This window comes from Equus przewalskii, chromosome 9 (genome assembly GCF_037783145.1).
Source record: "Equus przewalskii isolate Varuska chromosome 9, EquPr2, whole genome shotgun sequence".
Lineage (NCBI taxonomy): Eukaryota > Metazoa > Chordata > Mammalia > Perissodactyla > Equidae > Equus > Equus przewalskii.
This window is the reverse complement of record NC_091839.1, coordinates 9,139,336-9,163,373: the sequence shown is the minus strand read 5'-3', so window position 1 is coordinate 9,163,373 and position 24,038 is coordinate 9,139,336. Positions and strand designations below refer to the sequence as shown.

At 48.5% G+C, this 24,038-nt stretch overlaps 2 protein-coding genes across 3 annotated transcripts in view; one reads left to right on the top strand and one right to left on the bottom strand.

Annotated features, from left to right (window-relative positions):
• The window catches only part of LOC139073680 (collagen alpha-1(I) chain-like), a 128,884-nt gene extending 128,549 nt beyond the window's left edge, over positions 1–335 (bottom strand). The window contains exon 1 of the mRNA XM_070559518.1: positions 221–335. Coding sequence (XP_070415619.1) covers positions 221–335 — 115 coding nt within the window. The remainder of the gene's footprint in view (positions 1–220) is intronic.
• On the top strand, positions 129–19,123 carry WDR87 (WD repeat domain 87). Of its 2 annotated transcripts, XM_070557634.1 has the most exons (6): positions 129–362; positions 4,883–5,000; positions 5,910–6,080; positions 6,465–9,346; positions 9,829–10,097; positions 10,466–19,123. In XM_070557634.1, the coding sequence occupies exons 2-6, from the start codon at positions 4,926–4,928 to the stop codon at positions 15,700–15,702; spliced, it is 8,634 nt and encodes a 2,877-aa protein (XP_070413735.1). In that variant the 5' UTR covers positions 129–362; positions 4,883–4,925; the 3' UTR covers positions 15,703–19,123. The 2 variants fall into 2 exon arrangements, with proteins under 2 accessions (XP_070413735.1, XP_070413736.1); XM_070557635.1 differs by lacking the exon at positions 5,910–6,080 and having other exon boundaries at positions 190–362.
• Positions 19,124–24,038: the final 4,915 nt, after the last annotated feature.

Below are 24,038 nucleotides of genomic sequence, written 5' to 3'. Positions count from 1 at the left end.
CGGCGGCGGGCGTGTGTGCGCGCTCGCGCACGCGCGCTCGCGGGCCAGCGCCGGCCTAAATTGCCGCGGGCCCCCGCGCGGAGGAATTTTTTTCCTTTCGAAGGAGCGCGCGCGCGGGGTCTCGCGCTGGGCTCTTTCCTGCCGGGCGCGCGCCAGTACGCACGCGCGCTCACGCCCCTCGCCAGACTCAGTCTGCGGCGCGCGGGGTTGCGGGGCTAACCGCTCTGCCGGCCCGGTCCTCCCGCAGCATCCCCAAGGTGGCTCCTCAGGTGCTCCTTCGAGGTCTGGTCCTTCACGTAGGAGCTCCTGGGTGCCGCCCCCCACGCCGTACCCATCCCCTGTCGGGAGTCCTGTAGTCGCAGGTAATAGGCGCGGCCCCCGCCTGGAAGAGGCGGCCACGCCCTCCTTCCCCGCCCACGCGGAGGGCCGGGACGCCCGAGGGTGTAGGGACGCGGGTCTGGTCGCTTCTGCCCGGCCCAGGCGGCTCCAGAGCTGTGCCTGCGACAGGAGTCTGGTGACTCCCACCCGGGGGGCTGCCCCGGAGGCCCTGTTATGTGCCATCCATTCGTTGATCGCGCATTCTGAGAGTAACTGGTGTTTAGAGAGTACCTACGGCCTGGGAGATTTTGTCCAAATTTAGTCCAGCTGCTGACATAATCAGAGATCCGACCCTTTTTAAAAAAATTGGATGTTGCCACTCCTACTCCGTAGGGGTTACTGAGGGAATTGGCTGGAATTGCAAGGTCCTCTGGCCAAGAAAACCCAGTCAATACCCTGCCCACCTCATCCTTCCTTGCGAGCAGATGCGCAGTAAGACTCGAAACTGGGAAGCACACTGTATTTTCTGATTCCTGGGAGAGGGCAGAAGGTTACTCATTTGCTCATTCATTCAACAAACATGTATTAAGCACCTACTTCATGCCAGGTCGCGTGATTACGCGGACACAAAAGACAAGTTGGGTTCCTACCTTCAAGGAGCTAAGTCCAGTCGGGGTTTCAGACCACCAGCACACAGTGACAATCTAAAGCAGTACTATAATAGAAATTAAACACAAGCCACGCAATTTTAAACTTTACACTAAAAAAAGTGAAATTTATTTAACCCAATATAGCCAAAATAAGTTATGTTTAATGAAAAAAGGATTGACATTGCTTCAGTTTTCAGTTCACTGAAGTTAAATAAAATTAAAACTCTGAGGCATTAACAAAGACATTCATTTGTGGCGTGGATTGCCGTAGCAAAAGGACAGAAACTGCCCAATGGCCATTAATAGAATTTGGATAAATAAATGATAGTTCAGCCACACAGTTGGATATCATGCAGCCGGCAACTGCTGAAACATGAGACAGAGCTATATGTTTTAATGAGTTAGTCTCTAAGATATATTATGTGAGAAAAAGGTGCAGAGCTGTGTACATAACATATAAGCATTTGTATAAGAAAAAGAATGTTTTTACATATACTGTATGCTTGTGTAGGTACAGAACACCTGTAGAAAGACACAAGTAGGGTTACCTTTGAGAAGGGGAAACAGAAGGACAGGTGATCGGAGGTGAAAAGGTGACTTTCTTTTCATTAAACGCTCCTTAGTGTGTTTGGAATATTCTTACCATGTCCGTTTTTAAAAGTTGTTTAATTGAATTGAGGTTGATAGCTAAGTCACAGAATCATAGTTAAAATTAAATGAAACAATAGATATAAAGTGCCTGGCTACAGCTTTCCAACTTAATCAGTTCTAGATGCTGTTGCTGCTCCCAGGTCACTCTTCCCCCCGCCAGTAAAAACTAGCCCACCCTGATCATGTGCGTTTGTCAGCCTGGAAGATTGTTTCTTTCCATAAAAAAAGTGAAGTCTACAGCCCCAGCCCTAGCTGAGAAGTCACCTGTAAGGCCCGAGTAGCATTCCCAGGCCCTGGGGACAGACTCGGGCTCCTTATCAGTAACGTCATTCAAAAAACAGAGTAAGCCAAGATTGTCCTCTGGCGTTATAGCCCTTCTAATTAGGTCCTTCTGATGCCAGCTGAGCCTTCTGTACCCTTGTCCCCCAACGTGAGGGCCACCTGTAAAGCTGCAGGATCCACGCAGGGCCCTACCTCAAAGTGTGGAGCGCACATCACCCTCCTTTTGGGTGGCCGCGTCTCCTTGTTACATGTACTCAGGGCATTTTGTTCGTTTCCTTCTTCAAGGTGAAGCATTCGCGTAATTTAAGTTTGAGAAAAAAATTGCAGAAAAATTCAAAGAATAATGTACCCCCTCACCCGGAATTTCCCACTGTAATCAGTTTTATGCCTATTCTTTGCTGTATGCCTTCCCTGCCGAACTGTAAGTTCTATGGGGCGGAACTGAGTGCCCTCACAATCCTACGACAGAGCATATGGAGCCAAGGAGGGACCCCAAAGGAGCCCAGGAGCCCAGTGGAGTCATGGGGTGCAGCGTCCCCTACCGCCAATTCTGTTTCACAACGGCAGGGCTCCTGGGATGGCGTTCTTCCCTCCCGCCACCGCTGACACAGTACGTTGGAGTGACTGCGGCTAAGAAAAAGGATGTAGTGCCAGTGTCAATGCCCAGACAGACCTGGTTCGTCTCCATAGTCAGCAGGACATACCATATCTCGGCCCCAAATACGGACTCCCCTGAATTGGCTGCACGGCTTGAATTCTCCCATTAGATCACCTTTGGGTTATCAAGATAGTAAAAAGTCAAGACCATTGGGATTAAGGCATCTGGAGCTCACTCTGGGCTTGCTTTTAAGGCAGGTAATGGGATTAGGAATCAAGTGTGGGGGTTTTAGGAGAGAGGTTTCCTCTGACGGTAACCTGGGGAACCTGGTGTATGGGATGGGAGAGTGGCAAAAAAATAAGCAGAGGTTTGGGGGTTGAAGGTCTTATTTCTCACTAACCCCCAAGGCCTGTGCCCCCAAAGGGACCCAACTGCTTCGTTTTTGTAGCCTGGTTAAGAGAGGTTCGACCCCGAGGACACATTAGGGACAAGGGAAACTGATGGCAGTGACTGCAAATTTGTTACTAACGACTACTCGCTCAGCAGCTCTGGGGCCTCAGGAAGTGCCAGTGGGGTAAATCTGAGCTGTGGGGCTGGCCCGCAGGCCCATCCACTGATGTGCAGGATCTGAAGCCGATCACACTGGCTCCTGAAAGGGGGTCCAAAAGAATAGTAAGTGCAGGGTTACGGGGGAAGAGAATGGACAAAGATATGGAGGGAGGGCAGCCCGCAGCCTTGTGGGGAGTGGGAAGAGCGAGGGGCTGCTGATGTCTGACAGCCGGTCCTCAGTTCCCATTAGTGCGTTCGTGGGTCAAAGAGCTTCCTTAGCATCAGCTGACAGAACCTCTTCCTCCTCTGACGTGGTGGAAGAATCCTGAACGGTGGATTGGGTCCGAGTCTTGAATCTGCCCTGCGTGGCCTTGAACACACCCCTTTCCTTCTCTGAGTTCACGTTCTTCATATGCATAAGGGAGATGGTGAGATCTTGCCTCACGAGGCCCAGGCCAAAGTAACCTGGAACTCCCACAGCTCTCCAAACCAGTGGTTCTCAGACTTTAGCGCGCGTAAGATCAGCTGGAGAGCTTGTTAAAACCCGGATTTGCGGTCCCTAAGCTCAGAGTTTCCCATTCAGTAGGTCTGGGGTAGGGCCCGATAACTGGCATTTCTAACAAGTTCCCAGGTGATGCTGACACTCCTGGTCCAGGGACCACACTTCGGGACCACTTCTCTCAACTGAGAGCGCGTCAGTTTTCCTTCATCTGGCAGGCACAAGGATGGCCTCCACTGCCCTCTGCTGGCCAGATAGAAATACAGCTGTCATATGCGCAGAGCCGCTGAAGAGTACAAAGTATGGGTTGGAAGGAAATAAATACTTGTCTGAGAACCCAGCCAGCCTAAAAACAGCAATCCAAATTGTTCGTTGCTTCAGAGTATACTTTAGAAGGTATTCACAGGAATTATTTGATCTTTGCAACAATCCTGTGAAGTAGGCAAGACTGGCATTTTCATTTTACAAATGAGGAAAACAAGCACATCGTCAGACCAGTAATGACAGGCTCCCTGACAGAGGGAGCTTCTTAAAAGTGGGATTTATTCACAATCCAAACAGGAAAAGTAGAGGTTTGTCCTCATGAAGGCCAGAGAGAAGGGCCTGGGGGAGAGGATGATGACAGCGGACGGATCCCGCGTCAGAGAGCCGCTCGGTTCCCGAGCCTGGGAAAGCCTGCACGCCCAATGGCGGGCTTCTCTCTCCAGCCGCGCTGGGGGGGCTGACTCCTACTCCTGGGCGCCCCTTATCTCGATTTCCTATTTCAGGAGGCAGACTTGACTGTCCATGGAATCACCTGGGGAGCGTGTTACACGTGAAGGTCCCCGGGTCCCACCTCCGGAATTCTGCTTCAGTGGGTCTAGGGCGGGACCTCGGGATCTGCATTGGAAGACGTACCCCCTCCCCCAGGACCTGGTGCAGGAGGTCCGGGGACCATACTTGGGGAACTCCCGAGTCCTCGCAAAATGCTCTCTGGACACACCACCAGCAGCAAAGAGCTATGATTTGCCTGTGGCAGTACACCTTTCTAGCCCCTCTCTAGGTTTCTCTGCTTCCCTCACTCGGAGTATCCGACTGGGCTGTGACAGCCTACATGAAGATGCAACCGCTGGCTCTTTCACTCCCCGCCTCCCAGCCTCAGTGTTCTGTCTGTAAAATGAGGTGGTACCTGTCTCGCTGGGCTGTAGCAAGGGTTAAATGAGAAGGTGTGTCTTACGCATGGTTCCCGCCATCCAAAAAGCGTCCAATAAACATGAATTCATGAATCTTGCCTTCTCAGTCCTAGCTCCTCAAATAGCAGGAGTGGCTAAGAGGGCCTCTTTCGGACTCCCACAGGTTTTTAAGCAACGGTCCTGAGGACCAGGAGATAATCGAGGTGATGTCTTCGCCCCGACTCATTCCCCCGCTGAAGGATTTTAAATACCTCTTAAGTGACACCATAGAGAAAAGCAAGGTAACGTATATGTGGGACATCAACATGGTATTGGCCTTTATCTATTTTAATAGTTATAAGCCCTTCAGAGGAGCACAGGTTTTCCATGGAAGCAGGAAGCAGGCAGGGTAGACCATAAAGACAGTTGTCGTCTTACTAGGAAGTGGGCCATCACTTTCCAAATGAGTCCAGGGACCTATTGCAAGGACATTTTGATAGCGGAAGGTGAACACTTTGGAGCATTGTCAGAGGAACCAACCCTCTGGGAACAGAGATTTTTCTGAAGGAGAAGGGGGAAGGCACCAGAGAGAACATTTGCCAACCTCAGTTTTGCTGTGGGTGGCTCCGGGTAAAAGGATCCCGGGTGCACGTTTCATAGACCATGCTCGAGCACTGTGGGATAATATATATTGTATGTATGTTGTGTATATATTATCTTCCTCTGGCAAATTTAAAGGCCAGGTAGGGTGTCCTGAAAGTCAGTTTTAATAACTTAAAGCTGCACTAAGTAAGACTTTCAGGACACCCTGTTACATGTGGGTACATGGCGGAGCACTTACATGCCTGGGTAATCTGTTAAATGTGTCTTTTATGACATATGTACCTTTTAGACAGAAGGGAGAATGTCAGAGGACACGGATGGCCAACTTCATGTGGAGAAGAACATCGCTTTTCCCTGTGCTCACACTATAAAATGTGCCACTACAGGCCCTGTAGGGGTTTGGTTCTCTCTTGTGTTGGGGGTTTTGCTACATGCTTGCGACGTGCACGTGTCCCACAGGTGATAAGCTGTGCATGTGAAGGCGTAACAGGAGTGGTCCTTGGGGTCGAGGCATGACTTTGGGAACTGCTTCAATTGTGACTGGTGTGAGAATGTATTTGGTGCACGTGGGGTCCTGGTCTCTTAGTTTATGCCATGCCTCTCCCCAGGAAACTTTAGATGACCCAAAGAATGAGGTAGTTGTGCTGAGTGACCGGTCCCAGATACTGTTCAAAGAGTCTCGCCATCCTCAAAATATGCCGCTCATATGCCATTACGTCAGTGATGCCAACTTCTTTGCCTCCCTCTCTTGGGTGACAGCAGGCACAAGGGAATTACAGGTAAACCCGGCTGGCCTTCCTTCTCCTTCTTAGCCCATTCTGTAGGGGCCATGCCCATAGGAACTCTCCACCCAGATTGGCAAAGGCAGATATATCCTTGAATGAAAGTGACCTGGATCCAGGACTCCCGCCCCCGTCCCTTCTCCAGTTATGGCCTCCATACTGAAAAGATTTCACGGTTCCCCTAAAGGACGCTAAGGTTCGGGAACGAGTCCTAGGCCCGTGCTGCTTCTACAGTATTTCCAACCGCCATAACCGAGAGGTAAAATCCAGAGTGTTCCAATTCCTCCTTAGCACAAGAACAGGGAAAAATAGCTGATAATATTCTGCCCTTTCCTCTTCTGCTATTTTTTCTAGGCAGTTTCCATCTTTATTCTCTTCTAGGCTGTAGTATGGATGAAGAGCAAAACCGAGGACATGGTCGAGAAGAGAACGTTCTCCATGACCGAGCGACTGCCGCCCATCCAGTCCATGGTCCACACAGGCTCCTTTCATATCCTCGTGGTCTACTGCGGTGACCTGCTCCTGCGGCTCTTCGGGGACCACTTTCGGTCCTTCAAACCTCTGAGTCTAGTGCCCTGCCGCTTTAACATCAGCTGCCTCTGCTACGACCCGGAAATGAAGATGCTTCTGTCAGGCATCCTGGGAGCAGTGGTCACCTGGTTCATCGAGCGGAGCGGCAAGGGCCTCCAGATAGCCCACACTGTGTCCATGCCTAGCGAAGAGCTTGTCCAGGATATCACGTTGAATGGCCCCAACGGCTCCCTCCTGGCCCTCTGTGAGACTGTGGTGAGGATGCTTGAGCGCCAGGGCCATGGCCGGCTGGCAGAGGTGAAGAGGTTCACGTCTACCACCAGCGGCAGCTCGATCACCTGCTGCTTCACTTGTTTCGATCAGGGCTTTCTCTATGCCGGAAACAAGACTGGGGAAATCCAAGTCTGGAGCCTCGGTCGGGGCCAGTCTCTCCACAGTTTCAAGGCCCATTACTTAGCAGTGATATGCATCCGCAGCCGGCCAGAAGCCCACACCCTGCTAACAGCTGGCAAGGAAGGCTTGATCAAGGAGTGGAACTTGACTTCGGGGAGCCTGCTGCGGCGGCTAGAACTCGGCGAGGAGCTGTATCGACTCCAGTTCGTCGACAGCACTACCTTCTTCTGCCAGACCACCCACACTTTCTCCTTGCGCTCTCTGCCCTGCTTCTACAGCCTCTTCAACGTCTGCGGCTCCGCTCCCCAGCAGCTGCGTCGGGTCCGCTTTGGTCCTAACTGGTTCCGGATCCTGTGCACTACTGAGGATGGCTTGTTGCGTTTTGTGTCCCCGTTAACAGGGGATCTTTTGGTTCTCACCTGGCCCCTCTCAATCCTGGACCGGGCTATGGATTGGGCTTATGACCCAAATAAGGAGGAGCTCTTTGTAGCAACAGGTGGCCCAGAGGTGCTGGTGTTTGACACAACCCGCTGCCCTTGCCCAGCCAAGTATCTCTTAAGCACCTCACCAAATTCTCAGGACTTGGTGCAATGCCTGGCTTACGGGCACTTCCACCTGGGTCGGGGTCTCGAAGGACTGATGTTCTCTGGGCACCAAAGTGGTATGATAAGGGTGCTTTCCCAGCACAGCTGTGCCCGAATAGAGAAATTCGTGCACTTTGGGGCTGTCCTGGCACTTTCCACGCTGCCTGGAGGGATTTTTGGTGGCCGAGAAAACTCTTTGCTCTGTTCCTATGGAATGGATGACTACGTACACCTATCAGAAGCTGTTCTTGAGGGGGTCAGAGTACGTCTGCGGCCCCTTGCCAGCATTCTCAGCAGCTGTCACCTGAAACACCTGGTCCTCTTGCCCAAGTCTGTGGGTGCCATCACGGAGACTAACTGCCTGCGTCTCTGGAAGTTCCATGACTTTCTGTCCTCTGGGTCACAGGAGGGCTCAGTGTTCATAGAAACATTGCCTCTGCACCAGTGTGCCATCACATCCTTTGACGTCTGCCTGTCCTTGAATCTTTTCGTCACAGGTGGTGTTGACGGCTCTGTCCGGATCTGGAACTTCCATGGCAGACTTGTAGCCATGCTGGACTCGTCACTGCACTTCGGCCCGCTCTGCTTCGCCAATGACCGGGGAGACCTGCTTGTGACCTTCAACCAGAGTCTTTATCTGGTGTCCTGTTTAAAGCTGCTCCCCCCAGCCATGCTGGTTCGCCTTTCCATTATCAGCATGACAGATGAAGTGCTCGAAGTCCCCAAGCCGTTCCTACCAAGCTTCTTCTTCTCCTTTGAGACCCTGTTTGTGCCCAAGTATAGCTACCTTGGACAAGGGCAACAGGAACTAGTGGGGCTGGAGAGCCTTGTCAATAAGCGGGCCATTGCCTTTGACCACACTGTGCCACACGTCATAGAAGAAGATGAGGAAGGGAACACCATGTTACTGTCTACCTCCAGACACGAATTCTTACAGAAGGAGGAAATCGAGGGGACGCAAGCGAGCAAACCTCCTCCTCCACATTATGTGGTTCCTCCCCAGTTACAGCTGACTACCTGGGATGGACTCAACCCCTATCAGATATTGCGACATTACTTTGGTCGTGGGCGTAAATGGCCCTTCGCTCCTGATTGCTACATCCCCAACTCAGTGATTCGTGCCCGACTTTGGCCAGAAGGCAGCCCGATATACCTACAGGGCAACCTGCACTCACCTGTGCGCGAACTCGAATGGGACAAGACTCATCAATTCTTCTTCTGGCACAGTAGGGTAAGAGCTATAAGTGATGCAGGACAACATCCAGAAGAAAAAGAGGATGAAGACTTCCTAGAAATGAGAATGTCTAAGGACATGACCTACAATGTCCTTACAGACTCAGCAAACCGCAGTTGGCTGGGAAGAAAGATGAGTGAAGTAGCTGTGAACAGCCTGGTTGAGACGCTCCTCAACGTTATGACCCACGCTCCTCCACTGAGGTACCAATGTTGTATCGGCGTGCTCGGGCAAATCTTTGCCTCTTACCAGGTGCCTCCATCCCTGCGTTCCGAAGCAGCCCATTGTCTGCTGGATGACACAGCCCATTCCAACCCACTGATCCGAGAGCTAGCCTGGGAAGGACTGAAGCGTCTAGGAATGATTACTCGTCTCTTTGCCATGCCTCTGGCCCAAGGACTAATGGACAAGGACCAAAGAGTGAGGAATAAGGCCCTGTCCCTCATGCGTGAGACCGGAATCCACTCTAAGACCTCGCTCTTAGACTTGATCCATAACCGAGAGACTTTCCGGGAGATGCAGTAAGTCCTTTGTGCCTTCCTCAGTTCTTTACTAGCTTCAGTTTGCTTCTCGCCCTTCCCCATTTTGCCCTTCCCTTGCTTTGCCATCCCTTCATCCCTGCTCAGCAGCTCTTCCTGGGCTGTTTCCTTCTTCACAGTCCTTTTCCTTTCCTAGACTGTCTTGGCCATCCCCTGACTGCTCACCCCTTTCTCCATTTCTTCTCCTATCCCTGTCTCCTATCCCTATCCTCCTACGTCTTCAAGTTCCCCTTTCCATCCTTTTATCCTCCCCCTGCAGCCCCCATGCAGCTCACTCCATTCATTGCCATCTTGGCTCCCCAGGCTTTTTATTTCTTCTTGACCATCCTTTCCCTCTACATACACTGTCTGTCTCTGTTGGCCACTTTGCCAAGACCCCTGCCTCTCCACAGCAGCTGTTTCCTTCTCACTCTGCCTCTGGTCCCTGATTCAGCGTGGTCCTTCCTCTCCTTTGACTTCCATAGGCAGGAAATGGTTGGGGAGGAACCCTTGGACCATCTGCTGGGGATGCGGGCTACAGATCTCCAAATCCTTCATACTCAAGTGGAGCAGCGACTGAGTGGAGACCTGACCTTGTCACAAGGAGCTGAAAGGCCTTCTTTCTCTTTAGAAGTCCCCAGGGCTTCTGAACTATCTGATCGCAAGCAAGCTGATACAGCTCCTGAAGAGTCTGAGGTTGGCATCAAGCCGGGCAAAGGTCCAAGACGAAGTCGACCAGGAAGCAAAAGGCACAGTATGTACGGGGTGATCTGGCTCATGCCTCAGGGCCCTGAGAGGCAGGGCAGTTAGGGCTAGAGTGGGTCAAGGGATATCAGCTAGGAATCGAGATAAGTGGAAAGATCTTTTCACAGAAAAGAACCTTACCAAGGAAAAACCCACCGAAACTCAGAGAGAGCCCAAGGCCTATCTCCCTAGGATTTGGGGGTGTGGGGCACTGGGAATAAAGCAAGGAGAATGCCTTTTTTTATTTTTTAAGGCCTCAGCCCCCTCTGTTGCTCCTTCTTTTATGGCAGTTCCTCTTGGTTCACACCAGATGTTGGGAAGGGTTTCATTTAAGCCTCCCGTGCATTCCTTATCCACATCTGCTGATCTTCTCCACAGCCCGCAAATGGTTGCGAAGCCTCAAGAAGACAAAAGAGGCTGACAGGGAGCCAGCTCCCTCAGAGGGTGAAGAGGCTGCGACTGAAGCTGTGCTGCCTGAGGGGGAGGACGTGGCCATCTACTCCACACGGTCCTCCATCCTCAGTGTACTAAGGATGTCCAAAGACGCTGAACAACCACCTCCAGAGAAAGACACCTCAAGGGATCAAGTCGTGCTCAGCCTGAAGATGCTGAGGAAAATCCGTGACAAAACAGGCAAGAAGAGAGCTCAAAAACCAGTCAAGAGGCACAAGAAGACAAAAAAAGGTCAAGTTATAACTGAGGAACCTCTGTCTCCCGAAAGGGAAGCCCCAGTTGTGAGGAGGATGAAAGGCAAAGGGCGAGGTGCGGCTGGAGCGCCTGGCCACAGAGCTGCCTCTGTGTCCTGGCGGGACGATCTGTGTCGGCTCCTGACCCTGAGGATAGCCGGTTCCCAACCGCAAATGTTAGACGCTCTAAACACCGAGCTGGTGACCATGGCTGAGGAGGTGCTGGCAGATGAGCAAGCCAGCTGGGACCTCTTTCGGGAGATCTGCCCCCTGTTGAAGCAAGAAAGCGATGTCCTGTTTGAGGACCTCGACTGGGATGTAACCTGGCCGGAAGAGAAACCAATTTTTTTTCACGAAGGAGCGATTAGAGAGGACGCGGTGATCGCAGACATGGAAGAGATACTAAGGGAGCAGACGCACGAGCAAAAGGAAGCAACGGGCACGCAGGACTTGCACGAAACCCCCTTGATTTTCAAAAAGGCCAAGAAAAAGAGAGTTATTTTTTTAGAGCCAGGCGAGCTAACCAAGGGCAAACGAATATCGAAGAAGGAGAAGAAAGCCTTGAAGAAGCCCACTAAGCCAGAGAGGGAAGCAGCCCGGCAGGAAACACAAGTGGAGAAAAAGGAGGTGACAGTGACCAAGAGAGAGCCGGAAGTGAGTAAGATAATGAGAGAAATGGCCAAACGGCAGTGGGAGGTGGTTGAGCAAGAAGGAAGCCCAGTTCGGGATGAGAGGAGGCTGTCGTGGCAAGAGTGGAAGAAGTCCTGGGATGACTGGCAGCGGGCCTCCCGTGAGTCAGGGATGTCCTGGGCTGAATGGAAGGAAGCGTGGGACAGGAGGCATCTTGGGGAAGAGGAGAAACCACAAGAGGACAAGAAGAAGCTACTCCCAGAGGAGGAGAAGCCGTATGAAGATGGGAGGAAGCAGAAATGGGACGAGTGGGCAGCGATCTGGGAAGCAACGTTGTCAGCCAGGTCCAGGGATCGGGTGCTTGAGGATGAGGAGGAAATGACCTGGGAGGAAGAGGAGCTGTCTCAGGAGTGGGAGGAAGCGGAAGAGCTGGTGACGGAAGAGCAGAGACAGATCCAGAAAGAACATAAACAAGCCTGGGTCGAGACGAAACGAGCGCAAGCAAAAAGAAAGCGAGCCCAAGAGGAGAGGAGGCTGGCACAAGAAGAAGAGAAGCTGGCCCAGGAGGAGAGGAAGCTGGCCCAGGAGGAGAGGAAGCTGGCCCAGGAGGAGAGGAAGCTGGCGCAGAGAGACAGGGGTATGGTCCAGGCACAGAAGAAGCTCATTCAGAAAGAGGAAAACCTGGCCCAAAAAGAGGAGAAGATAAGCCGGGAAGCAGAGAAATTGGCCCAGAAAAGGAAGAAACTGGCCAAGAGATTGGAGAAACTGGCTCAAGAAGAAGAGAAAATGGCAAAGAAAGGAGGGAAGCTGGCCGAGGTAAAAAATGTATTCATCCAGAAAATGGAAAAACTGGCCCAGAAGGAGCAAGATATAGCATGGCAAGAAAATGAACTAGCCCAGGAACTGGAAGAGCTGGCGTGGCAAGAGGAGGGACTGGCTTTGAAAGAAAAGGAACTGAATCAGAAGGAGAAAGAACGGCCAGAGGGAGAGGAGGTACGGGCTCAGAGAGAGAAGACACTGGCCTGGCGAGAAGAAAAACTGGCTGAGGAAAGGGAAAAATTGGTCCGAGAAGAAGAGCTGCTGACCCAGGAAGAGAAGAAACTGGCCCAGGACAAAGAAAAACCGCGTGAGGAAAAGGAAAGACTTGCCAAGAAAAGGGAAGAACTGATGAAAAACCAGGCAAAACTGGCCCAGGAAACGGAGGAACTCACAAAGAGTAAGCTGCTATCCCAGAGGAGGAAGACTCTGATTCAGGAGAAGGTGGAATTAGCTCAGAGGAAAGAGAACTTACTCCAGCTCAAAGAAAACCTCACCCAGGACAGAAAGACATTAGTGCAAGGAAAGGAGAAACTGGACAGATACAAGAACAAACTGACACAGTTAGAGGAGAAGCTGGTGGAGAACAAGAAGAAACTTGCCCAGGAAAAGGAGAAACAGGCTGAAATAGAGAAAAAGCTGACCCAAGAACAGGAAAGTCTTGCTGAGAAACAGCAGCAACTGGCCCAGGACAAAATGAAATTAGCTGCAGAGAGCAGGGCAGTATTTCAAGAACTGGAAGTGCTCCGAGGAAAGTCGGATGTTGCTAAGGAAGAAAAGGCGTTGGACATGGAAATGAAGAAACTGGCTCAGGACAAGGTGAGGGTGGCTGAGGGAAAGGTAACTCTCTCCAAGGGAGAGATTAAAGAAACCTCAAGACAGAAGAAACCAACTAAGGATGAATTAGACCGAGTTAAGAGGAAATTGTCACTAGAGGAGAAGATACTGTTACATGAAGATAGGGTAGTGGCCACAGAGAAAAGAGACATTGCCAAAGGAAAATTGGAGCTAACGAGAGGAGCGAGAGTGTACGCCCAGGAAGAAAGGAAGCTAGCCAAGGTAGGAAGGAGATTGGCTAAACACAGCAAGGGCGTTTCCAAGGAACCACTAAAAGCGAGCAGCAGAGTCTTGAAGATACTTCAAAATCTTATCCAACAAGAAAGGAAACTAACCCAGGAAGAAATAGAGATGACAAAATTAAAGAGATCCCTCTTGGCTAAGGAAGGGAGACTGAGCAAAAAACGGCAAGCACTTGAGGCCAAGGAGTGGGGTCTCTCTGAGGATCAATCAGAAGTGACTGAAGATGAGAAGAAATTGGCTAAGCAGCAGAGAAAACTGGCCAAGGAAATAAAGAGAATGACAAAGAAAGAGAAACAAATGATTGAGCAAGAAAGGAGACTGGCCAGGCAACAGAGAGAAGTCGTAGAGGAAGAAGAGGAAGAAGAAACACCAGACGAAGAGGAGGTGGAGCCATTCCTTAAACAGAGGTCAGAAAAGAGCAAGGAGCTAAAGACAGTTGATGTGGTCCAGGAGGACGTGGGAAGTGAAGAAGAGGGCTTTGATGAAGAAATGGAAAGCCTGTTAGATGAAGTAGAGCGAGAGAGTTTGTCTGAGGAGGAGGAAGTGGAGGAGGAGGAGGAGGAAGAGGAGGAGGAGGAAGGGAAGGAGAAGAAAAAGAAGGAGGAGGAGGAAGGGAAGGAGGAGAAAAAGAAGGAGGAGGAGGTTCCGGAGGAGGAAGCGTTTGAGGAGAAGGAAGAAAGCATGAGTGAGGAGGAGACAGAAAGTGTGAGTGATGAAACAGAAGAAGAACAGAGCAGCTCGTCGGAAGAAGAGGTAGATAAGGAGAAGGAGGTAGACAAGGAAAAAGAGATCTTCGAAAAAGAGAAAGTGTTGAAGTTACGAGAGAAGAGAAGAAAGGACCTACAAGAAAGAGACACAATCCTTGCTATCGGGAAAAGAACCCCCAAGGTCAGACGCAGTGCTATCAAACTGGACCTTCTGAGGAGACCGTCCAGGAAATTCATCTCAGTAGCTCTGGGGAGGGGGGAGGTGGGGCCGGGGCCAGAGCCAGTGCCTAGGAAACAAGTATCCTGGGGAGACAAGGCCACTTATCTCGAGGCATTCAGGATATTCCCAGAAGCAAGGTTTATCAACAGACAAGAAGAACTCTTGAGGAAATATCAGCTCACGCCTCTGCAAGTTATGGATAGAATTTTGGAGTCCGAAGAGCTGGACTTAATGTCCCCATATTTATCCCACATTTTGAGGAAGACCGTGGAAGCTCAGAAACTCCATGGCAAACCACTGGGGCCCAAGTGGCGGTGGCTCTTGCAGTATCACCCATCTCTGCTGGCAGAGACTGAGGTACAGTTACCTGTGCCCCACATCCTGGCTGAGGAAATAGACACAGAGGCGAGCCTCTCAGACGGTGAGTGGATTCACCGTGTCCTAGAACGCATGGAGGCGGGAGAACAGCTTTCCAGGCATAGTTTCCACAGATTGTGCCAGCTGCTCAAAGACCTCACCTCAAAGGGAAAACTAGAGTGGATGCATCTGCCCATCCTTGAAGCCATAGTGTACCGCCACAGGCAGGCCCTAGAATCGCGAAGCACAGGTGTCCCAAAACCCAGGAAGGAACCCATGGGTCCAAAATACCTGAAAGTGATCCCTCCTATCAAAGGAAAGGAAAAGGAAAGCTGGCCCAGACCTTTCCCTGTCCCAACACCAAAGCTGCCATTAGCTACCAAAAGGATTCCAGACCCAAAGGCTATAAATTGGCATCTTCTAGGAGAGCCTTACAGGAGCGCGTGGGCACAGCAGACAGCCAGCGCTCTCAAGGAGATGGAGATGCAGCGCTCCTATCCTGCCGCAAGAGATGTTTCCCCAGGTGCCCACGCCTCCGTGGAAAAGCAAACCCTAGCACTGATGTTCCAGAAGGACTTCTGGGCTTTGAAGGATAAGGGCAGGTTGCCCAAGTTGCCCAAGTTGGAGAAGAAGCCACAGCCTATCCCTAAAGAAAAGGAAGCCGTGCCTCAATGGGAGACATTTGTGGCACTGTACCACGTTCTGCGGATGTTGCAGCAGCGATATGCAAAAGACAGGGCTGCTTGGATGGAACAGTTCCACCAGCTCATGGACCTGTACCAACTTAAGTCGCCCCGAATCCAGAAGCTGCTACAGGAGCTGCTACTGAGAGAGGAACCCCAATCCCAAGAGATCATCTATGAAGAGGCGCTGAAGGCCACGGAGCTGGCTCCCGGGGAGCGCTTGTTCTACCGCTTGTTTTGCGGTGGCCCTCACGCCCGCAGACGTCCTTTGGAGTTCCAGGAGGTGGTGGCCCTCCCCGGGCAGAACAACGTGCGTACCATGCTTCCCATGGGCATCGCCCAGTATGGGATCTTAGAACTTGCCTGGAAGAGCCTACCTCATGCTGATTTTCACCTCACCAAGGAACTGCCCCACGTCGTGGCTCCGACCCCCTAATTTGGGACTGACGGGAGGTCAGGACTTTTCATTCCCGCCTGGAGAAAGGCCTTGTGACCAGAATCTAGACCTTTCTCTCTAGGGCCCACACAGAGGTAGAGCCAGGCCACAGCCCTCTCCCTACCCAGCTCCAGAAACCAGGTTTTGTATGTGGAATAAAGAGGAAGTTCTCGTTTGCAGCAAGCACTGTGATGCGTCCCTTTTCCTCAGGCTGCTTCTCCAGAAAGGCGGCCAGGGAGACCAGATGCCCATGTGCTCCTGGGGGCGGGAGACTTCCCGAAAGCCACTGGTGCTCACCCTCCGGAGGCCTCTTCCTTCCTTGCCTCCCACCTACCTCCCCTAAAGACTATAGGAAGGAAAGTACCTGGCACAAAAAAGAATGGATATTTGGCATTGTTAATGTAAGAGGAATTGATATAGTGGAAAGAAAATTAATATTAGAATCAGAAGACTAAGCATTTTGTCCCCTTAGTTTTGGGGGTACACGGTGGAGTCAGACTCCATTTCTCTGATCATAGCTGTGCATGCTGATGACTTGAGGCCCACGCAGCACGTGTGGTGGGTCTTGAGTAGACCCTCACAGTAAGGGAAAAAGCTTCAACAAGTTCTAGCCAGCACCACCTGCTGACCTCAGTGCCGGACGGCACTAAGGGATGAGGCCATGTGAGGTCACAGCAGAAACAAAAGGCGGGAGGCCTATGTCTTCACTTCCTTTGCCAACACCTAGACCTGGGGTGTGGGGAGGATGACAGAACGAGAATGTGGAAGATGAGGTATAAGCTCAAATAGGCCTCACAACTGTCTAGGGACTTGAGGCCCTTCCCTCCAGCAATGAAGGAGGCGAGTTAACGGGAAAAGGGCAGCAAAGTGGAGGAAGATGTCACTGCCGGTGCTCACGTTCCTCCCTCATCTCTTCTCCCCACCATGGAGGCTTCAAAACTGCCTCTTTCCAGGCAAGCTGAGCCTTCCAACAGCTTCTAGCAAGTAGCCCATCTAGACCATTTGCCACCCCCATCCCAACCGCTCCTTTGTTGTTCCGCTCCTTCCACCTGAGTTAGCTTTTGTGGGGAAGCCAGGAATCCAGGGCAAGAGAACATTCTGAGAAGTCAGACTCACCTTGGAGGCCAAGGGTGATGAGAGCCCTGGGGGTGTAACTGGGCTCTTCCACGTCAGACTACATATCAGGGCACGTGGAGTATATGATAGCTGTGTTCTGGGGACAGGGAGCCTCAAAGAGGATGATTGACCCAACAGATGGGCAAGGCAGCAGAATTAAGGATGGCCTGGCTGGCTCTGCAGTCTTGACCGGAATCATTTCTCCTTTTTGGCCTCTGTTTACTTTTCTGTGTCAAACAAGGGATAGAGCATAAATTACAAATATCAGGCATGAAAGAGGGGACATCACTACAGATCCTACATTAAAAGACATTAAAAGGATAGAGACTACTATGAACAACTCTATGTCCATAAATTTGACAACATAGATGAAATGGACAAGTTCTCTGAAAGACCCAGAAAGGGAATAGCAATATCTATCTAACTCATTTTGCAGGATGTCATTGGGTCCTCTGCTCAAAAACAAATGAAACACAGTGACAAAAAAAACAGTCTACCTGTTGTGGTCCCAGAGTCGGGAAGTCTATGGATGGCTCTCCAGGGCACCTCAAAACCTTGGTACTGGCTGTGACAACCTAGGTATCCTCTTGTCTTTGCCAGAAAGGCAGAGAGTAGGATTTGTTTGTATTTTCTCCTCAGTATAAAAATTTTCAATCACAAAAGTAGAAGTAGGATAACGAACCCCCAAGTCCCCATCACCTAGATTTAATTACTCATTTCTAAGAAATAAAATTTTCTTACATAATGATTTTCACATCTAACAAAATAATAATCCCTTAATATCACCAAATACTCTATGCAAATTTCCCTGGTTATCCCCCAAAACGACCTTTTATACTTGATTTGTTTGCATTAGAATTCAAGCAAGGTCTACACACTGCATTTGATTGTTATGCTTCCCAAGACCCTGTTATTTTTTCACTTTTTATTTTTTAAGATTGGCCCTGAGCTAACATCTGTTGCCAATCTTCTTTTTTCTTCTTCTTCTTCTCCCCAAAGCCCCCCAGTACATAGTTGTATATTTTAGTTGTGGGTCCTTCTAGTTGTGGACTGTGGGATGCTGCCTCAACATGGCCTTGTGAGCGGTGCCATGTCCACGCCCAGGATCCGAACCAGTGAAACCCCGGGCCGCTGAAGCAGAGCACATGAACTCAACCACTCGGCCATGGGGCCGGCCCCCTAAGACTCTTTTAAACATTTACACTCCCCTCTCCTCAGTTCTTTTGCACCTTTGATTTGTCAAAGACACTGAATCAACTATCCTATAGATTTCTCCATGTTTGGGAGTTTTCTGATAGAGCAGAGTTTTGCAACCAGAGGTCAACTCCCTTCAAGGGTCCACGAAGCTCCTGAAATTAGATGAGAAAAAATTATAGGTATGTGCTGGGCACCTCCTCCCTCCCCTCCCCCAAGGAGAAAGTCTGTAGCTTCCCTCAGATTCTTGAGGAAGTCCTTGACACACACGTTACATCACCACTTACGGCGAGAGCAGAAACACCTGGGCTTTAGCACGGACGTTGCTAGTAATCACTTGAATGACCTTCAGCAAGTACCTACCCCTCACAGGCCCTAGATTTCTAATTTTTGGGTAGCTATACTTAAGACCTTTCCAAGATATTAGAAAGGCTTTCCAGCCCCCCATCCTTCTCTCAGATGGTGTGCAGGATAGCGTGAGAGACTTTCCCTACCACGCACAGCGACCAGCTGCTCTGAGCCAGCAAACAGGTAATAGGAAGTTGACCTGGGGTAAGACCTCAAGGGGAGGAGGAGTCTACATTTCCTGGAAGAGTATTACATGCTCACACCAAGGTGAGTGAATAAAGACGCCAGATTGAGTTGTGAATGACCCTGACAGCCCACGGAAACTCCTGGATGGCTCGGCTCTGAGGACTGAGCCTGGGGCACTCCAGTGTTTAGGAAAGGGGGACGTAAAGAGCACCTGTCTAGGGGATTGAGAAGGAGCAGCCAGGAAGGTAAGAGAAGAGCCGTTAAAGAGTGGTGTCCAGAATTCAAGATGAGACTTTCAAGAAGGCGGGAGTAATAACCTGTGTCAAATGCTGTTGGCGGATCAAGAGAAAGACTAAGAACTGGCTACTGGAGTTGGCAAACTAGGTGTAATTGGTAACCTTGACAAACGCATGTTAGTGGAGTTGTAGGACAGACAGCCAGACTAGAGTGGGTTCAAGAGAGAATGGAGTGAAAAGAATTAACTCATTGGGGTTTTCCTGTTTTTTATTTTTCATTTGGAGATCATTTCAAATTGACAAAAAACTGCGAAAATAAAATAATGCAATAAACCTGTATACCCTTATTCAGATTCAACTATTGTTAACATTTTACCTCAATTGCTTTATCACTCTCTCTTGAGTGTGTGTGTGTGTGTGTGTGTGTGTGTGCTGTGTAGGTGATACATGATATTTGTCTGAACTATTTAAGAGTAAGTCACATAGAACATTTCAGTGTGTATTTCCTAGGAATAGGGATATTCTTTTCCATAACCTCTGTCCAGTTATCAACCTCCTAAATTTACATTGAGGCAATACTTTAATCTGCCATCCATATTCCAGTTGCAGTGTTGTCAGCTGACCTAACGTCCTTTATGGCATTCTTTCCCTACCGTTACAGGAGCCAATCTAGAGTCAGGTACTGAATTGTCATGTCTCTTTAATGTCCTTTAATCTGGAACATTCCCACAGCTTTTATTTGCCTTTCATAACATTGCCACTTTTTTATTGGGGTAAAATATATATAACATAAAGTTTACCATTTTAACTGCTTTTAGATGTACACTTCTGTGACACTAACTACATTCATATTCTCGTGCAACCATCACCATCTTCCATCTCCAGAACTTGTTCATCTTCCCCAACGGAAACTGTCCCCGGTAAACACTGACTCCCCATTCCACTCCCCTCAGTCCCCGGCAACCACCATTCTACTTTCTATCTCTAGGACTTTGACTATAAACATTGCCATTTTTGAAAAATATAGTCACACACACACTTAGTTAGCTGCACGTTTCTTGTTTGGGGTTTTTCTGGTGTTTCCTCCTGAATAGACCAAAGTTACGTGTTCTCGAGCAGACAACTGTCTAGGTGACGCTGCGTCCTGTAGGGTGTCACAACTGGAGCATACAATATCCATCTACCCCTCGTTGGTGATGTTCATTTTGATCACTCGGTCAATGTGTGGCCCAATTTCTCCACTGTATTTACTGTTTATCCCCTTCCTTCGCATTAGTAAGTTGTATGTGAGGAGACACTCTTAAGACAATCAAATATTTGGCTCCTTATCAAAGTTTCTCCTGAGATTGAGCGTCCACTGAGATTCTTGGCTGATCTGATCATCACCACGATGGCTGCAAAATGATTTCCTGATTCCAGAATTCCCTCCACATTTTCTTGTCAGCCCTCAGCCTCTTGCATCCCTGTGATATGCTCCCATCATTTGTTTTTTAGCACTTCGTTACTTTCTGGTAGAACAAGATATTCCAGGCTCCTCTTGCACCCCGCCCTTCTCCAGCTCTGAAATTAACTATTTCCCTGGGGAGACCTGGTTCCTCTTAAAGGGGAACGGGATGAGAGACTATTGCGAGTTGAATCGTTTCTCCCAAAAAGACGTGTTGAAGTCCTAACCTGCGGTACCTGTGAACATGGCCTTATTTGGAAGTAAGGTCTTTGCAGGTGTAATCAAGATGTGGTCGTACCGGATCAGAGTAGACCCCAAATCCAGTGACTGGTGTCCTGATCAGGAGAGGGAGATTTGGAGACACGCAGATGCACAGGGAAGCAGGCCACCTGATGACAGAAGCAGATACTGAAGTGGTGCCTCTACAAGCCAAGGAACAATAAGGATTGCCAGTAACCGCCAGAAGCGAGGAGAGAGGTATGGACAGATTCTCCCTCCGAGACTCCGGAAGGAACCAACCCTGCTGACACCTTGATTTTGGACTTCTGCATCCTGAATTGTGAGAGAATAAATTTCCGTTGTTGCAGGCCAGCCAGTTTTGTGGTAATTTGTCATGGCGGCCCTAGGAAACAGTGACAATCTGGGCACTAAGTGTGCTCATGGCTACTGGGGTGACTTTGTTTCAACGCCCTTCTAGCAGACACAGCTAGGAAATATATGGATGTATATATACACATAGATGTACACATATATACATACATGCATGTGCACATAAACATGCCTATATACATACATATGCATATTTTAGAGATCATGAATTCACACCAATACCTTCCATTTCAGTCCATCCCCACAAGGTCCGTTGTGTCTGCCCCTGTTCACGTTCGTATGTCCTTCCTTCCACAGTAAGTACCCTGACCCCCAACAACATAAACACATTTGCTCAAGTCTATGATGCATTTTAAATCATTTCAGAATTGCTGTGCCCATACCACTACAATACATAAGCCTATTAAAAGAGTTGAATTGCTTGAGTTCTTTTCCTGTACACACCCCACTCCACCCAAGACTGAGGGTATGTGTCAAATACTGTGCATGTAAGATACTTGGACTAGTTCGTCTCCTTCCTTCTCCCTTTTCCTTTAGGGTTATGTTATTTATTTGAAATACAATTAGGTTCAATTCTGTCAGTTTGCTTTCAGTTATAGGATTCCCTCCTTCTAGCTCTTATTTATTTTTGCTTGAATATGCATAAGGTTAGCATGCTTTCAAAAGTCAACAGTACACAGAAAGTATACTCAGAGAAGTGTCATTCCCTCTGCATCCCATCCACCCCATTGCGCCCTACATACTCCTTGTAGGTATCCAACTTCACTGTTTTCTGGTTTATCTTTCCTGTGATACATTTTGTAATAAATTCAGTGGGGTCTTCTATAAAAGAAAGCAGGCCAGGAGAGGATCCTGGGGAGATGGCAGAGTGAGAAGCGCCAGGAATCTAGTTCCCTGCCTAGACAACAATCACACTGGTAGAATCTGTCTGATGTAACTGTAAGTCTGTTGAAGGCTTGCAACCTCCAGAGGAAGACTCGCATGGTAAATTGCAGTTAATTCTGGTCAGTTTCAGCTCTTGGCACAGTAGCAGCTACCCATCCTCCATCCCCAGCCCAGTGGCAGGCAGCTGTGCATGTGCTCCTGGAGCAACTTGCACACAGCTTGCAGGAGCCAGGACAGGCAAAAGGGCTCTGTCCACCTAATATCAGGGATCTGTGCTCTCATTGCTGATTGCTGCTTCTGATTCCGGAGGTACAAACAAAGACAGAGGCAGCCATTCAATAATGTACCTCCTCCATTGTTGCAAGCCCCTCCCCCTCTGGCTGAAGTGACTTCCAGGGGACTTGAAGGGCCAGTGCCCTTTATGTCCCCTCCTCATTTTCCCTATTTTTGCCCCCTTGGTAGCCAGGCATTAAACAGTAGGACATTCAAAAACAACCACATATACAGGGAAAATTAGGAAGTGACCTACATGCCAGGGAAAGGCTCATAAAAGACTTCAGAAGACCTTAAAGTTACACATCAGGCTGACCCTTGGCACAGAGACAGCCTGTGACAATTAAAAAATAAATAGATAAACAAAAATAATAAAAAAGAGAAAACCTGGGAGAAAGGGAAGAATCTCATTTCCAGGGTTACCATTATTAGATTCAAATGTCCAGTGTTCAACAAAAAAATACAAAGCAATGACGTACATTTGAAAGTTATATAATGTTATAGACCAATGTTACTGCAATAAAAAAAACATTTTACACATTTAATAATGAATCTTCGGGGAAAAAAATGCAAAGCATACAAAGAAACAGGAAAATGTGGCCCATTCAAAGGAAAAAAAGTCAAAACAGAAACTGTCCCTGAAAAAGAGCTAACTGCAGATATATGAGAAAAAGACTTTAAAATAACTGTCTTAAAGAAGCTCAAAGAACTGAAGGATGATGTGGAGAAAGTAAAAAAAAAAAATGGTGTATGAACAAAAGAGAAATATCAATAAAGAGATAACCTAAAAAGAAATGCTGAAAAGTACAATAACTGAAATGAAAAATTCACTAGAAGGATTCAAAGGCAGATTTAAGCAGGCAGAAGGAAGAATCAGCAAACTTGACGGTAGGACAATGGAAATGATCAAGTCTGAGGAACAGAAATAAAGATTGAAGAAAAGTGAACAAAACCTAAGAGACCTGTGAGACACCAACAAGCAGTCCAGCATGGGCATTGTAGGAGTCCCAGAGGAGAAGAGAGAGAGAAAGGGACTCTCAAAAAAGAAAGAAACAGAATGTTTGAAGAAATAAGGGCTGAAAACTTCCCAAATTTGATGAAAGACACGAATATAAACAAGTTCAACAAACTCCCAGAAGGATGAACTCAAAGAGACTTATACCAAGACATATTATAATCAAGCTTTCAAAGACAGAGACAAAGAGAGAATCTTGAAAGCAGCAAAAGAGAAGCAAATCATCACATATAAGGGATCCTCCATAAGATTATCAGCAGATTTCTCATCAGAAACTTTGGGGACTACAAAGCGGTGGGATGATACATTCAAGGTGCTGAAAGAAAAAGGTCAGCCAAGAATCTTATATCTGGCAAAAGCGTCCTTCAAAAGTCAGAGAGAAATTAACACATTCCCAGATAAACAAGCTGAAGGAGTTCATGATTGCTAGGCCTCCCCTGCAAGACATGCTCAATGCAGTCCTGCAAGGTGACATGAAAAGACACTAGTCAGGAACACCAAGCCGTTGGAAGAAATAAGAATCTCAATAGAGATAAATACATGGGTAATTATAAAACCTAATATTATTGTAAAAAAGGTTTTAACTGCACTTTTTGTTTTCTACATGATTTAAGAGACTAATGCATTTAAAGAACTATTAGTTGATGTTTGAAGGCACATAATATATAAAAATGTAATTCTGTGACATTGATAACTAAAAGGGGTGGAGACAGAGCTATAAAGAGAGGTTTTCTATGTTATTGAAGTTAAGTTGGTATAAACTCAAATTGGAGTGTTATAACTTCAGGGGGTTAAAAATAATCCCTATAGCAACCACAAAGAAGATTGCTGTAGACTATATACAAAAGGAAATTGAGAGCAGAATTTAAAATCTTCAGTACCAAAAAATTGACTCAACACAAAAGAAGACCATAATGCAAGAAATGAGGGACAAAAAAGCTATAAGGCATACAGAAAACAAAAGCAAAATGAAAGAAGTCCATCCATCCTTATCAGTAACTACTTTAAAAGTAAATAGATTAAACTCTCC